This window comes from Triturus cristatus, chromosome 4_2 (assembly GCF_964204655.1).
Source record: "Triturus cristatus chromosome 4_2, aTriCri1.1, whole genome shotgun sequence".
Taxonomy (NCBI): domain Eukaryota; kingdom Metazoa; phylum Chordata; class Amphibia; order Caudata; family Salamandridae; genus Triturus; species Triturus cristatus.
Window position 1 is genome coordinate 565,884,724 of NC_140586.1, and position 15,518 is coordinate 565,900,241.

Below are 15,518 nucleotides of genomic sequence, written 5' to 3' on the forward strand. Positions count from 1 at the left end.
ACCGCCTTGGGAATTATTCCCCACACGTCCTCGGGTCGGAAAATGTGTCCGACACGTCCTCGGACGATTTACCGTACAAACGTGAAAAGCGAAGTCCGACCGGGGAATCACGATCCGTCCCGGGCGTCCGAATGTACAACCGTATGGTTAAAAGACCGTCCGCACCGAACTCCAATAGCAACCATGGAGACATCCAAACAGGTGCCCGGTACGCGCCGTACCCCCCCCCCCAGCCCCCGCATGTACGCGCGGTACCCCCCCAGCCCCCGCATGTACGCGCCGTACCCCCCCAGCCCCCGCATGTACGCGCCGTACCCCCCCCAGCCCCCGCATGTACGCGCCGTACCCCCCCGTGTATGTACACCCGAGTACGTGTCGAACCCCCCCGTGTATGTACACCCGAGTACGTGTCGAACCCCCCGTGTATGTACACCCGAGTACGTGTCGAACCCCCGTGTATGTACACCCGAGTACGTGTCGAACCCCCCGTGTATGTACACCCGTGTACGTGTCGAACCCCCCCGTGTATGTACACCCGAGTACGTGTCGAACCCCCCGTGTATGTACACCCGTGTACGTTCGAGTCGTACCCCCACCCGTGTATGTACGGTGCGTACCAGCGCTGGGGGTACGCACCGTACATACACGGGTGGGGGTAAGACTCGAACGTACACGGGTGTACATACACGGGGGGGTTCGACACGTACTCGGGTGTACATACACGGGGGGGTTCGACACGTACTCGGGTGTACATACACGGGGGGTACGGCGCGTACATGCGGGGGCTGGGGGGGGTACGGCGCGTACATGCGGGGGCTGGGGGGGGGTACGGCGCGTACATGCGGGGGCTGGGGGGGGGTACGGCGCTTACCGGGCCACCTACTCTGGTCGTTTCGCGCCGTACTTCGCTTTTCCGGCACTTTTTGGGTGCCGTAAAAATATTGCCGTCCGGACTGCTGTCGGTTCGAATCGTAATTCCTGGGTCGTGAAACGCGGCCTGAGAGCGTCCCGACGTCACGTCGGCGCATTCCCCGGATCCCATTTGTATGTATCTTTTCGTCGGTCGGTGTTTTGTACGACTCGTACGGAAATGGTGTTTCCGTGCGAATCGTACTTGCATGTTTGTAAAGTTTTACGACCGGGTACGAGTCGGACGGAAAAAAGCCTCCATCCGACGGTTCGTACCCGGTTTTTGCCGGATCGTAATCGGCACCATGGTCTTAAGTTCTTTAATCTCAGAAAAGGGACCACAGAACTTTTAGTATATAATTCATAAAACGTACAGAAGAACAGAAATTGAACAATTAATTGATTGGCACCATTATTACTACACAAGCAAGGTCTTGTATCTAGATTTACTAATACTCTATAGGAAAACCGGGTAGGTATTAACTGTGTCAGCTCTGAACCAAAACAAAAGCGACCGCTCCCAATTGCTTCTTGGTTTCCACAAATAACTGTAGAGTTTGTCCCCATATGTATCATTAGATAATTAGCAATTTTTGTTTTCTGTGATTCCTGACTGACCCTCCTTTGTGTAAATGAGCTAGTAATGCTGCAGCCACCTGTTTTGTATCGATCACGGTACTTGAGGCTGGGTCAGAGGCGGCGTAAAAGAGACCAGCCTCACAAAATGTGTCTTTCTCATATGCTAACCAAGGGATTGACAAGCCCTTGTCACATGCTAAACAGTCATAGATGCTTCTTCAGTTCACCAGATGGAAAGCCACAGTACAGGGGATCTGGTTAAAAAACAGTCACTCAAATAAGACAACCCCAAATCATTGTGACAAATAAAATGTGAGGCTGATGATGCTGGGGCAGCCAGAATTCTCCTACAGAAGATGTTTCACGGGTATTCAGTTGGTGCACCTCCACTGACTGAGGAAGCTGTACCTCCCCTCCTTCTTGCGCCAGGCTCAAACAGGAGCCATTTAGAATGTATTCCACTGTTTCCAGTGCTCCGATCCTTGCCACACAGCGCCTTGCTACAACATACATTCTACGCATTCACCTAGCACACAGGCACTTGACACACACAATGCGTGTCAACGCAAGGATTTAGGATTCACAAACCAGTGGAACTTTACATGAGAGGGATCAGTAGTCCACACTCTCCTTTAACACAGGAACAAGGTCTGGTACTAATACTAATTCACAAAGACTAAGCATACTGCCACCACTCCTTCCATGACCAGCAGTCCTATGCTGGATTTTGGGCTATGCCTGTTGTGCCTCTGCAGGTCACAGATCAGGTTCTGGACCTTGCATTACCAAGGACAAGCCTAAGCCTCTTTGCACATGCAAGGCTAGTGTGATTGCCGGGCCTTACAAAAAAGTCAGGATACTAGGTTCACATGCAGTTGGGCACTCAGGTCAGGGTACATGCCCGTTTACCATGCAGGGAGCATTCCTGTCCCGTCAGGGGTCCCTTCGGAGTTTTTGTGCTGTATTTTATGTCCTGTTGAATAAAGTCCCTTTTCTTCTCTGGGTGATTGTATTCACTGTACATTGAATACATTGGATAATATTTACTGTAATATGTATAAGTTTCAGACCCACTACCTTATCCTAAAGTTACCTGAAACTGCTCATGTTTTCAGTAGAGTCAAGTGTTTAATGAGAGAAAATTGGTTATCCAAATGGATTCCAGCTACATTTGTTGGCATGAGACATTAGTGGTAAACAACAACACCGACCACGGATACTGTCCAGAAACCAAAGATGGCCCCATGACTCCAAGAAAAGGCCTTAAAGTAAGTAAATGTAGACAGGGAGAATCGTGTCAGAAGGGGAGGATTAGTGAACAGTGATAGAGAGTGGACAGTAACATGTGGATTGTAAGGATCTCTGTTATGTGGTGGCCACAAAATGGTGCAGAGAACCTGCTGCATGTAACAGAAGCAGGTTGGCAAGTTGACCTAGAGCCATAAAGATCTTTGGTCAAAAGAAGAAAGCCATCTTCGCCTACACATATTGAGATGAATGCAATTGTCGTGTCTCTATGTATCTTTCTCAGTTTTTTCCAGGAGAACGTTATTCTTGTGTTCCCTAACAACGCCACTGCATTCTTCTTCTTGCAAAAGCAAGGGTTGTCAGTTTATTCACCTTTGCTACATATGGGATATAGCGCTGGACCAGAATATCTCCCTTGCAGTTGTACATCTGGTGGACGTCAAGTGTATGAAGTCAGATTTGTGCTCCACATATTTCAGTGATGTCTCATATAAGCACTTACTAACCATCAAGGTGTCAAACTGAATCATTGGATCCTTGGGACTCCAACAGTGATATCAGCTTTTTACCACGTAACACACATCTAAATACCTCCAGTGAGCTTCGCTTATTGTACATGGTATAAGACTCTTTTCTCCTAAACAGATCATCAAATGTCCTGGGTGCCTTTCCCTCATTGTAATTCACTCAAACGTCTTACAAGTTCAATGGGAGCAGCCCTTGAGGCTGATTGATTTCTTTCAAATTCCCTATATCTGTATATATTTATATTATATGATGTTTCTCACGTATGGTCAAAAATAAAATGAAATCCTGAGTTTAAGAGAGGAAACCTCTTGTACCAGAAGAGAAGGCTTGTTTGTGCCCCACCGTTTCACTTCACCTCTCCACCACTATTTGGTGATTATAATGATTTGATTTCTGACTGTTTATGTCTAAGCCTCATGAACCTGCTGGCTGGCATACAAAGGACAATGGGTATGTGCCTGGGCTCTATTCGCCTATGCAGGGAATCTACCTGGAAAACTGACTTACAGAACATTTGTTACGCATTGTTCCCTGTAATGCAGAACAAAATACTGCCCCATCCACTCGAGCTCCCTTACCTACCTAAAGCAGCTATACTCACATCAGTGAGCTCAATTCCATCCATTCAGATAGCATAGGCAGAATTCAGAAAGATGATTTGGAAGTGTGAGAGTACAGAAATGTTAACCTGGTTAATGTTCACTTTGTTTTCTTCCTTTGCACTTAGAGTGGCAATTGACACGAATGAGTAAAGAAGAAAGAATTGATTACTCACTTGTAGTAACCCATGTACTATTCGACTGGAGCTCTGTCTGTTTGCAAGAACATGCAATCCATCCCCACAGATCTGACTCATTGATATATTGTCCTACTAGTTAATGAACATAGGAATGAAGCAAGGAGAAGGGATGTAGCAAGGCGGGACCTCAGTACATGGGTGGTTGAGAAGGCTTTTTTGTTCTCCCCACATGTAGGTTTGACATATTTTCTGCTTGCTTGCACAAGGACACTCTAACTCTATATGCTTTAAATTGCAGAAAAAGGCAGGGTTATATATAAGACTACATATTTTTCTGCAGTCGGTGAGTAACAATTTCTGGGCTACTTTTGATGCACGTACTACAATTAAAAAAAACCTGTTGATTTGAGCTAATTCTTCCTTAGCTGTATGTGATCTTGTCTTTGAGCTTTTACAAATATTCACCTTAAATATTGCGATTGAAGGAATTCTATAACCTGAGAAGTATCACTTTGTATTATCATTAGCCTTACACATTTTAATGCATCTTTTTGTCTCACAGAGTCAGAGATGCATAATAATGCATTCGATGAGCATGCAGTGACAAGTGAAGAACATTTAACTGATTTAGATGAAGATGAATACACTCCGAACAATGAAGATAGGCGTGATCTAGGCCCAGTGGGCGGTGTACAGAGGGGCACATTTGACATCCCAGGGAACACAAGTGATGAGGAGCAAGAAGAATTACCATATGATGGCAACCTAGACAGTGCTTTCCAGCACAGGACTGATGAGTGGTCCTCTGCTGGTAATTCCGGAAATCTTCTTGACTTTCTCAGTTTAAATACAGGTTTGATAAGAGGAAATAGAGATGAAGAAGAAGATATATCTGAAAAAGACACTGCAACCCAGAATTCTTACGGAACCATCAGTGAAACCTTTTTAAGTGCAGGCAATACTACAACCTATCCAGAAAGCACATTTTGCAGTGAGAAGAATTTGTCAGCCGATGTTTTTCAAGGTGGTGTCAATCTCAGAGATTTCCCAAATTCAAGGATCCCCGATGTTCTCCTACGTCATTTTTACGATGATAATGACCTAAGTTCTAGTCAGTTCATTGATTCTGAAACAATCCCCGAAACATCCTTTGCTGAAAGCAGCGATGCAACCATCATTAGCAAAATCAGCAACTCAAAATGTTATGAACACACAAGAGAAGAAACAGAAGATTTGGAAAAGTATCTGTTGGAAAGTCAAGGAGCAAGGTTTGACTCTACTCATGATGAGGAAACCATGACATTGGAAAATAACTCTATTCCAGATGAGGCGGATACTTCTGGAATTGATCTCAACAACAGCATACATGATAGCTTCACACATGAAATGGAGGAGGAGATGTTTGAGCATAGAGATCACTTTCAAACAATAGAAGATCGAACCAAGTGTGGAGAATATCAATCTGAAAAAAGAGGTTCAACGCAAGAATTCAAATACGGTCAAGGTCAAGTTCATTATCCACTGCCTGACTTCTCAAAAATTGCTCCAAAAGTCAAAATCCCAAAGAAAACTGTTACTGAAAAATCAGTACCTGCAATCAGAAGAGCCATCTCATCTCCAAACTTGACTGGTAAGGCATCCATTATCAGAGATGTTTTGGAAACCATGCCTTTTTATGGAGTTGATGATAGGCTTCAACCAGAAGAAAATTGTCAGGAAACGGATTTATTGCAGGTAAGTTAAAAAAAACAGATATTTGACGCCATTTCTACCACATTTTGTTTGAAAGAGAATTTTAGTTCTGTCACAAACTAAATGGTGTCCCCTCATGTTTGTAAAAGGTTGTTTATAGCTTAACATATTTATAAAACGTCACACTTTTTACAACAGAAACAAACAATATAGGGCAGTGATTGTGGCTAGGGCAGAAAAATATATGATTAAGGCAGAAATCTGTGATTTGCGTACATTTCTGACTTTATAATGATACACAAATTTCTCCAAGTTATAGATTTCTATAAGTACTTATTCTCTGAACATACTGCTGTGAATTGCCTGCAAGGATGATATTCCACAGTAATAAGAATTAAAAAAAATATTTTCTTTATCTTTTGTTGGATGATGTGGAACTGTATCAGAAACAGAACTCACATAAATGAACACAGTACCTAAAGGCTTAGTCATATGCACTCAAAATAACCATCCTCCCGTGGCAAGGCTACTCATGTGGGTGGCACAATTAGTGATGCAGCCCCACTAGTAGCATTTGATTTACAGGCCCGGGGTAGTTAGGTTACCTTTACTAGGGACATACTAGTAGATCAAATATGCAGATCATGGAGAAATCAATTACCATCTTATTTTAGACACAGATCACATGCACTTTAGCACTGGTCAGCAGTGGTAAAGTGCCCGCAGTCCTAAAACAAACAAAAAGAAGGTCAGAAAAACAGGAGGAATTAGGCAAAAGGTTTGGGGATAACTGCAAAAAGGGCCAGGTCCAACAGTCACTTTCAGTGCCATAGCTGCATATTATGATACAGAATCTATAGATCTGAATAGGAAATAGAGAGGGTTTGGACCCAGGCAGGCAGTTACTCTCTCTGATTGCAAAATCCATAGATTTGCCCCAGATGAGTTAGCTGAGTATAGGGATAATGGACAAATATATCACACGTACAACGGACTGGCGGGGCATTGGTAGGTTGTCCACAGCTCCCTACCCTTGACAAGTGTGTGACTACATGGTGGTCACCCCTGTTATGTCCCAGATATCACAGCAACCTATAATGAGGGTTCCATAATACAACTAAGCTGGTTAGGCAGTGGCGGCTCCTCCGCTGAGGCGGCGGAGCATCGCCCCACTGCTTTTATCAGTGGAAATGAAGGAAAATTATAATGATAATAACTGGACGTTATTATCATTTTATTTGTTCCGGCGTCTTTGGGGGTGGCGGTCTGCTCTGCCTTCAGAGTAAGGAAAGGCGTGGTGACACGTTGTAAAATGCGCATGAATGTTTGACCGGCCCTCTCGGGCGGCCAAACAGTCATGCACACTTTGCATCTTCTCCATGCAGACAGCCTTACAGCCCGCATGGAAAAACATGCCCAGGCCCCCATTCCCCATCTGAGTGCCGAACCACGGCGCACAGATCAATCACAACGCTACATTGCAGCGTTGTGATTGATCAGGGGAGCCTGTCTTCTTCCTCTTCCGGCTGGAGCAGAGGGACAATGATGAGGGACAACACGGAGAGACGCGAGCAGGTACGTTTTCTTTTTTGAAGAGGCTGCACAGTCATGTTAGAATGTGTCCCCCTGGGCACACTGGTGGGTCTCCTATTGGGAGGCCAAATTTGTAGTACAAATACAATTAAACATTGTTGTGGTTTACACAATTTTGTTTATTGTGTTTTTCTGCAATTTTTTAATCATTTATTCTTTCGCTCATTTATAGTTTGAAGTTTAAACAAGACATCTTGTAATTCAGATGTTTATCGTTTGTCCTGATTTGTCCAATGCATTTCGGGTTCATTGAACCCTTATTCAGGGACGTGTCTGTAAGAAATCATAGTAAGCAATTATAGTGAGGAGATCAATACATCTCTAATACATGTTTATACATAATCATTATATTATCAAAAACTGTTATCAAGACATATGCATTAATGCTTAAGAGGAGGAACTGAGTATTCACGATGTGTCGTTTGTTTGGATCATATTATACAAAGGGCTTGGATTATCGTATGGATTGAGGACTAAGGTTGTAAGGTTCAAAGGTGTTGGTGACGTGAAGCCTGTTAGGAAAATTACAAAATGTATGCACTAATGTTGTAGCATGATGTTAAATAGAGCCGAGTTGCATCAATTATTTGGGCAATCTCAGAACATTGAGTTCTTGTTACAGCGCGGTATTCACTGTAGCACATTTACGTGAGTGAATAACTCACGGAGGGTCACATCGTATATTTGTCGAGTTTAAGGAAAAGACGTGGGAAAGTAACACTTACTTTGTTTTCTTGAGAGAGTTAATGTGTCCTTCTTCTTGTCTGAATGTGAATGGTTGGCGGGTGTCTATGCCTTGCTATTAGTAACGGAAGTCGGGTGTGAGAAAAGGATGTTACGTTGCTAAAGTGTATGAGAGGGTATGTTTGGCGGCCATATTGGAATTCGCGTAGGTGTTATATACATAATAGGCTCGAATTAAAAGCGCTCAAAAAAGGGGCAGTGTATGTTGAATTAATGCGTATAAAAACGTATGGAGACATGATATGTTAATTGTCCTGTTAGGTGGATGTAAAAAGGGATGTGCACCACGTAATTTATGTGTACTTGACAAGGGTGGTGGCCATCTTGTGTTGGGAACAGTTGCTGGAGTTCTAATCTGCGTGCTGAATATCAGACGTGTTGTTTGTCCTTGAGACAGGGCTGTATGTTAATAAAGTTTTTTGATACGTTGATGTGTGATGCTCTTGTTGGATATTACCACTGTGAAAAATAGAGTAGAATGATGTGCTGGTTCTGTGTAGTTAATGTTAATGAAGTAATGCGTGGATGTGCGATGTTCTTATTAAATATTGCCACGGTGAGAGAGTTGAAGTGACGATCTGTCAAGAAGCATGAGGTGATATACTAATACTGTAATAATAAGGGTGCTGTGTAAAGACGGGTGATTTATATCTGAAAATGATTTGGATGGTTACGTTAGAAATACACATTTAGAGCAATACAAAAACATCATTGATTCAATATACAGGTGGGTTGGTGATCTCTATAGATAACATTGGTATTCTATGCGGTCATTGAGGCCGTGAGGTTTTAAGGAATCCATTTTCTTGATCCAAAAGTTCTCTCGTTGTAGTAAGTGTTTGTTCTTGTCTCGACCTTCTGTTTTTGTCACGGTTTCCAGAATTAAGAATTTCAGTTGAATGATGTTGTGATGGTTTTCGTTGAAGTGAACTGCTATGTTGGATTTGATGTTATGGGTGCGAATATTGGATTTGTGTTCATTGAGTTTTGTTTTGATTTTGCGTTCTGTTTATCCGATATATGCTAGCCCGCATGGGCATTTTAACAGGTAGATCACGTTGGCCGTGTCACAAGTCGCTGTGACTCGTAGTTTGATTTTGTGTCCTTTCCTTGGATGTGTGATTGAGGATCCTTGAATGATGCTGTTACAATTGTTGCAGTTGTAACATGGTTGAGTGCCTTTGTGAATTATGTTTGTTGTTTCTTCTTTGATTTTCAATAATTCACCCAAATTTTTGTTCCTTGTGAATGCGAAAATTGGTAATTCGTTAAAGATGTTGTTGAAATCTTGTTCTTGTTTTAGGATGGGCCAGTGTCGTTTGATAATCTTTTTGAAGTTGTAGCTTACGGTGGAATACTTAGATACCAGAACGTTCCGTTCGCTTGTCTTTGGAGTTGATTTGAGAAATAAATCACTGCGTATTTTTTGTTGGCAACGTTTTGTTGCTTGTTCAATTATTTCATTGGGGTATCCTCTTTGTTTGAAACGAGTGATCATTTCTTGTGTTCTTTCTTGTGCCAGCTGTGGTTGTGAAACAATCCGTTTGACTCTGAGTATCTGCGAGTAAGGTAAATGGTTTTTAAGAGATGTTTGATGGAAACTGGTATAGTGTAAGATGTTATTCCGATCAGTTGATTTTCGGTGTAAATCTGTTTGTAGGGTGTTGTCAACGTTGGTAATGGTCACATCCAGGTAGCAAATGGTTTTATCCTGTATTTCATAAGAGAATTGCATGCGTTCATTGATGGAATTTAAATCGTTTAAAGCTTGTACTAGTGTGTTTTTTGGTCCATTCCAAATGATGAAAATGTCATCTATGTAACGAATAAACATCCTGTTATGTATGTTCCATGGTGCATTTGAAATAATGTGATCTTCTTCAAATTTCACCATGAACAAATTGGCATACGCTGGCGCTGCACAGTTGCCCATAGACGTGCCTGTCATTTGTAGGAACCAGTCATCTTTCCATTTAAAATAGCTCTGGAAAAGGGTAAAGTGTAGTAGTTCCATTAGGAAAATTTGCATGTCTTGATCAATTGCAGAGTGCATTAGGGCGTGTTCTATGGCTTCAATGCCAAGGTTGTGTGGGATTGACGTATAGAGTGTTTTTACGTCGATGGTGCATAATAGGATAGATTCTTGAGGACCGATTTGGAATTTGTCGATGAGTGATAGAAAATCGGTGGTATCTTTTATGTATGTTTTCATCTTGATGACACTCGGTTGTAGGTATTTGTCGAGAAATTGACCGATGGGTTCATGTAGACTCCCTCTAGTCGATACAATTGGTCTGAAGGGGGGGTTGTACAGATCTTTGTATTTTTGGTACCATATGTAATATGGGACTTTTGGGATTGGTCTGTATTAGAAACTTCAAGGTTTTGTCGTCGATAATTCCATTGTTGTGTGCTTTGTCAACAATTGTTTTGAGCAGATTCAAGAATGACTCAGTGGGGTTATTATGGAGTTTGATGTAGGTGGTTTGATCCATAACGTGTTTTGTTACTTCTCTGTCGTAATGAGACGTGTCGAGAATTACAATGGCTCCTCCTTTGTCAGCTTTTGTACATATTATATTGGGATTGTTGGCCAGTCTTTTGAGGATTCCAAGATCTTTTTTTGTCAAATTACTACTTCTTTTTTTCTCGTAGATTATTTTTTTCAAATCTGCTTGCGCTAAATTTTCGAAGGTATCAAGTGTTTTGTGGCTAACAGGTGCATGTATGTACTGTGAGATCTTAATCCTAGTAGTTGATCCGGTGCATTTGGTGTTTGATTTGATACCACGTTGTCAAAGAAGTGTCGTAATCTGAGTTTTCTCATAAATTTAAAGAGGCTGATCTCTAGTTCTAGTTGATTCGTTGAAGATGTCGGTACATATGAAGTACCCTTTTGAAGTAACTTAAGTTGATATTCATTGAGGCTGTGTTGTGATATGTTGATGACTAGGTTTGTTGCATCTGTTTCTTGCTTTTGTCTTTCTTTGTCGTGGCTGTGGTGCTTCTGGTAGTTGGGGCTCCTTTTTCTTTTTCCCCTTCTGGGTCTTCTCTTTCTGTTTGGCCCATTTCTAAAAAAGGCTCAACTAAGGTTGATTTAGAAGCACTTGTTGTTGATGTTGATGGTTCTTCTTGTTGATGATGGTCTAGATCCACGGGTTGTTTCAAATCTTTGAGCTCTTGGTTTGTTGAACATATCACTGCCTGAAGATGAGGTATCGGTTTCTTGTTGATAAGGTTTGTTTTGTCTCCTGCGTGCATATATTTCAGCCCAACTATATACCTCTCCTAGTTTGTAATCAACTGTATCTCGTCGGAACTTGCAAATCTTTCTTTCATTTATCTCTTGTGAGTGTTTGGTTAGTTGTTCATTTATGTCTTCTAGGACCTTGGTCCATTCATCTGATGACATTGAGTTGGTTAATTCGTTGGTAACTGTAACTATTTCTTTTGATAATTCATCAAGAATACTAGAGAGTTCTTCAATGATCAGTAGAATGAGGTCGAGCGAACATTTGTTAAGTATGGTGTACCAACGATCTTTAAGTTTTTGAGCATTTTTGCATAAGGAAGGTTTAAGAGGAATCCGCAGGCCTCTGGGTATTCTTTGTACCCGATGGTATTTGATGAGTGTGCTGGCGTGGAGACGCTGATTGATTTCGCGTTTTGAGAGATATAGTAACTGTTTGATATTTTGTTCCTTGTTGCGATTTGTGCTAGACTGTGTAGTCTCCTCATGTATGAGTGCGTAAATCCTGTGTACTTCATCTTCTGCATAAGTAAAGGTATCTGCCCTTATATCAGTGATGTTGGAAATTTCTTCATATGCCATTTTTTGGTGTGTGCTGCGCACTTTTGTTGGCCGACTGGAATCGTAGAGATAAGGTACTGGTGCGCGCTACCACGAATTTGAAATGCGCTTTGCTTGGATTTTGTTTAAAGTGTGGAAGTTCTTGTAGGTGCTCCTGGGGTGACGGTTCGGTCAGGAACGTCGTGATTATAGAAGAGGCGGCACAGTCATGTTAGAATGTGTCCTCCTGGGCACACTGGTGGGTCTCCTATTGGGAGGCCAAATTTATAGTACAAATACAATTAAACGTTGTTGTGGTTTACACAATTTTGTATATTGTGTTTTTCAGCAATTTTTTAACCATTTATTCTTTCGCTCATTTATAGTTTGAAGTTTAAACAAGACATCTTGTAATTCAGATGTTTATCGTTTGTCCTGATTTGTCCAATGCATTTCGGGTTCATTGAACCCTTCATCAGGGACGTTTCTGTAAGAAATCATAGTAAGCAATCATAGTGAGGAGATCAATACATCTCTAATACATGTTTATACATAATCATTATATTATCAAAAACTGTTATCAAGACATATGCATTAATGCTTAAGAGGAGGAACTGAGTATTCACGATGTGTTGTTTGTTTGGATCATATTATACAAAGGGCTTGGATTATCGTATGGATTGAGGACTAAGGTTGTAAGGTTCAAAGGTGTTGGTGACGTGTAGCCTGTTAGGAAAATTACAAAATTTATGCACTAATGTTGTAGCATGATGTTAAATGGTGCCGAGTTGCGTAAATTATTTGGGCAATCTCAGAACATTGAGTTCTTGTTACAGCGCGGTATTCACTGTAGCACATTTACGTGAGTGAATAACTCACGGAGGGTCACATCGTATATTTGTCGAGTTTAAGGAAAAGACGTGGGAAAGTAACACTCACTTTGTTTTCTTGAGAGAGTTAATGTGTCCTTCTTCTTGTCTGAATGTGAATGGTTGGCGGGTGTCTATGCCTTGCTATTAGTAACGGAAGTCGGGTGTGAGAAAAGGATGTTACGTTGCTAAAGTGTATGAGAGGGTATGTTTGGCGGCCATATTGGAATTCGCGTAGGTGTTATATACATAATAGGGTCGAATTAAAAGCGCTCAAAAAAGGGGCAGTGTATGTTGAATTAATGCGTATAAAAACGTATGGAGACATGATATGTTAATTGTCCTGTTAGGTGGATGTAAAAAGGGATGTGCACCACGTAATTTATGTGTACTTGACAAGGTTGGTGGCCATCTTGTGTTGGGAACAGTTGCTGGAGTTCTAATCTGCGTGCTGAATATCAGACGTGTTGTTTGTCCTTGAGACAAGGCTGTATGTTAATAAAGTTTTTTGATACGTTGATGTGTGATGCTCTTGTTGGATGTTACCACTGTGAAAAATAGAGTAGAATGATGTGCTGGTTCTGTGTAGTTAATGTTAATGAAGTAATGCGTGGATGTGCGATGTTCTTATTAAATATTGCCACGGTGAGAGAGTTGAAGTGACAATCTGTCAAGAAGCATGAGGTGATATACTAATACTGTAATAATAAGGGTGCTGTGTAAAGACGGGTGATTTATATCTGAAAATGATTTGGATGGTTACGTTAGAAATACACATTTAGAGCACTACAAAAACATCATTGATTCAATATACAGGTGGGTTGGTGATCTCTATAGATAACATTGGTATTCTATGCGGTCATTGAGGCCGTGAGGTTTTAAGGAATCCATTTTCTTGATCCAAAAGTTCTCTCGTTGTAGTAAGTGTTTGTTCTTGTCTCGACCTTCTGTTTTTGTCACGGTTTCCAGAATTAAGAATTTCAGTTGAATGATGTTGTGATGGTTTTCGTTGAAGTGAACTGCTATGTTGGATTTGATGTTATGGGTGCGAATATTGGATTTGTGTTCATTGAGTTTTGTTTTGATTTTGCGTTCTGTTTATCCGATATATGCTAGCCCGCATGGGCATTTTAACAGGTAGATCACGTTGGCCGTGTCACAAGTCGCTGTGACTCGTAGTTTGATTTTGTGTCCTTTCCTTGGATGTGTGATTGAGGATCCTTGAATGATGCTGTTACAATTGTTGCAGTTGTAACATGGTTGAGTGCCTTTGTGAATTATGTTTGTTGTTTCTTCTTTGATTTTCAATAATTCACCCAAATTTTTGTTCCTTGTGAATGCGAAAATTGGTAATTCGTTAAAGATGTTGTTGAAATCTTGTTCTTGTTTTAGGATGGGCCAGTGTCGTTTGATAATCTTTTTGAAGTTGTAGCTTACGGTGGAATACTTAGATACCAGAACGTTCCGTTCGCTTGTCTTTGGAGTTGATTTGAGAAATAAATCACTGCGTATTTTTTGTTGGCAACGTTTTGTTGCTTGTTCAATTATTTCATTGGGGTATCCTCTTTGTTTGAAACGAGTGATCATTTCTTGTGTTCTTTCTTGTGCCAGCTGTGGTTGTGAAACAATCCGTTTGACTCTGAGTATCTGCGAGTAAGGTAAATGGTTTTTAAGAGATGTTTGATGGAAACTGGTATAGTGTAAGATGTTATTCCGATCAGTTGATTTTCGGTGTAAATCTGTTTGTAGGGTGTTGTCAACGTTGGTAATGGTCACATCCAGGTAGCAAATGGTTTTATCCTGTATTTCATAAGAGAATTGTATGCGTTCATTGATGGAATTTAAATCGTTTAAAGCTTGTACTAGTGTGTTTTTTGGTCCATTCCAAATGATGAAAATGTCATCTATGTAACGAATAAACATCCTGTTATGTATGTTCCATGGTGCATTTGAAATAATGTGATCTTCTTCAAATTTCACCATGAACAAATTGGCATACGCTGGCGCTGCACAGTTGCCTACAGACGTGCCTGTCATTTGTAGGAACCAGTCATCTTTCCATTTACAATAGCTCTGGAAAAGGGTAAAGTGTAGTAGTTCCATTAGGAAAATTTGCATGTCTTGATCAATTGCAGAGTGCATTAGGGCGTGTTCTATGGCTTCAATGCCAAGGTTGTGTGGGATTGACGTATAGAGTGTTTTTACGTCGATGGTGCATAATAGGATAGATTCTTGAGGACCGATTTGGAATTTGTCGATGAGTGATAGAAAATCGGTGGTATCTTTTATGTATGTTTTCATCTTGATGACACTCGGTTGTAGGTATTTGTCGAGAAATTGACCGATGGGTTCATGTAGACTCCCTCTAGTCGATACAATTGGTCTGAAGGGGGGGTTGTACAGATCTTTGTATTTTTGGTACCATATGTAATATGGGACTTTTGGGATAGGTCTGTATTAGAAACTTCAAGGTTTTGTCGTCGATAATTCCATTGTTGTGTGCTTTGTCAACAATTGTTTTGAGCAGATTCAAGAATGACTCAGTGGGGTTATTATGGAGTTTGATGTAGGTGGTTTGATCCATAACGTGTTTTGTTACTTCTCTGTCGTAATGAGACGTGTCGAGAATTACAATGGCTCCTCCTTTGTCAGCTTTTGTACATATTATATTGGGATTGTTGGCCAGTCTTTTGAGGATTCCAAGATCTTTTTTTGTCAAATTACTACTTCTTTTTTTCTCGTAGATTATTTTTTTCAAATCTGCTTGCGCTAAATTTTCGAAGGTATCAAGTGTTTTGTGGCTAACAGGTGCCATGTATGTACTGTG

The 15,518-nt window shown here is 41.2% G+C and overlaps 1 protein-coding gene across 1 annotated transcript in view; it reads left to right on the top strand.

Moving 5' to 3' along the window:
- The first annotated feature begins 4,572 nt into the window (after positions 1-4,572).
- AKNAD1 (AKNA domain containing 1) overlaps positions 4,573-15,518 on the top strand; it is a 318,415-nt gene continuing 307,469 nt past the window's right edge. Inside the window, exon 1 of the mRNA XM_085600134.1 lies at positions 4,573-5,737. Within this exon, the coding sequence (XP_085456260.1) occupies positions 4,574-5,737 (1,164 nt within the window). The 5' untranslated portion in view covers position 4,573. The remainder of the gene's footprint in view (positions 5,738-15,518) is intronic.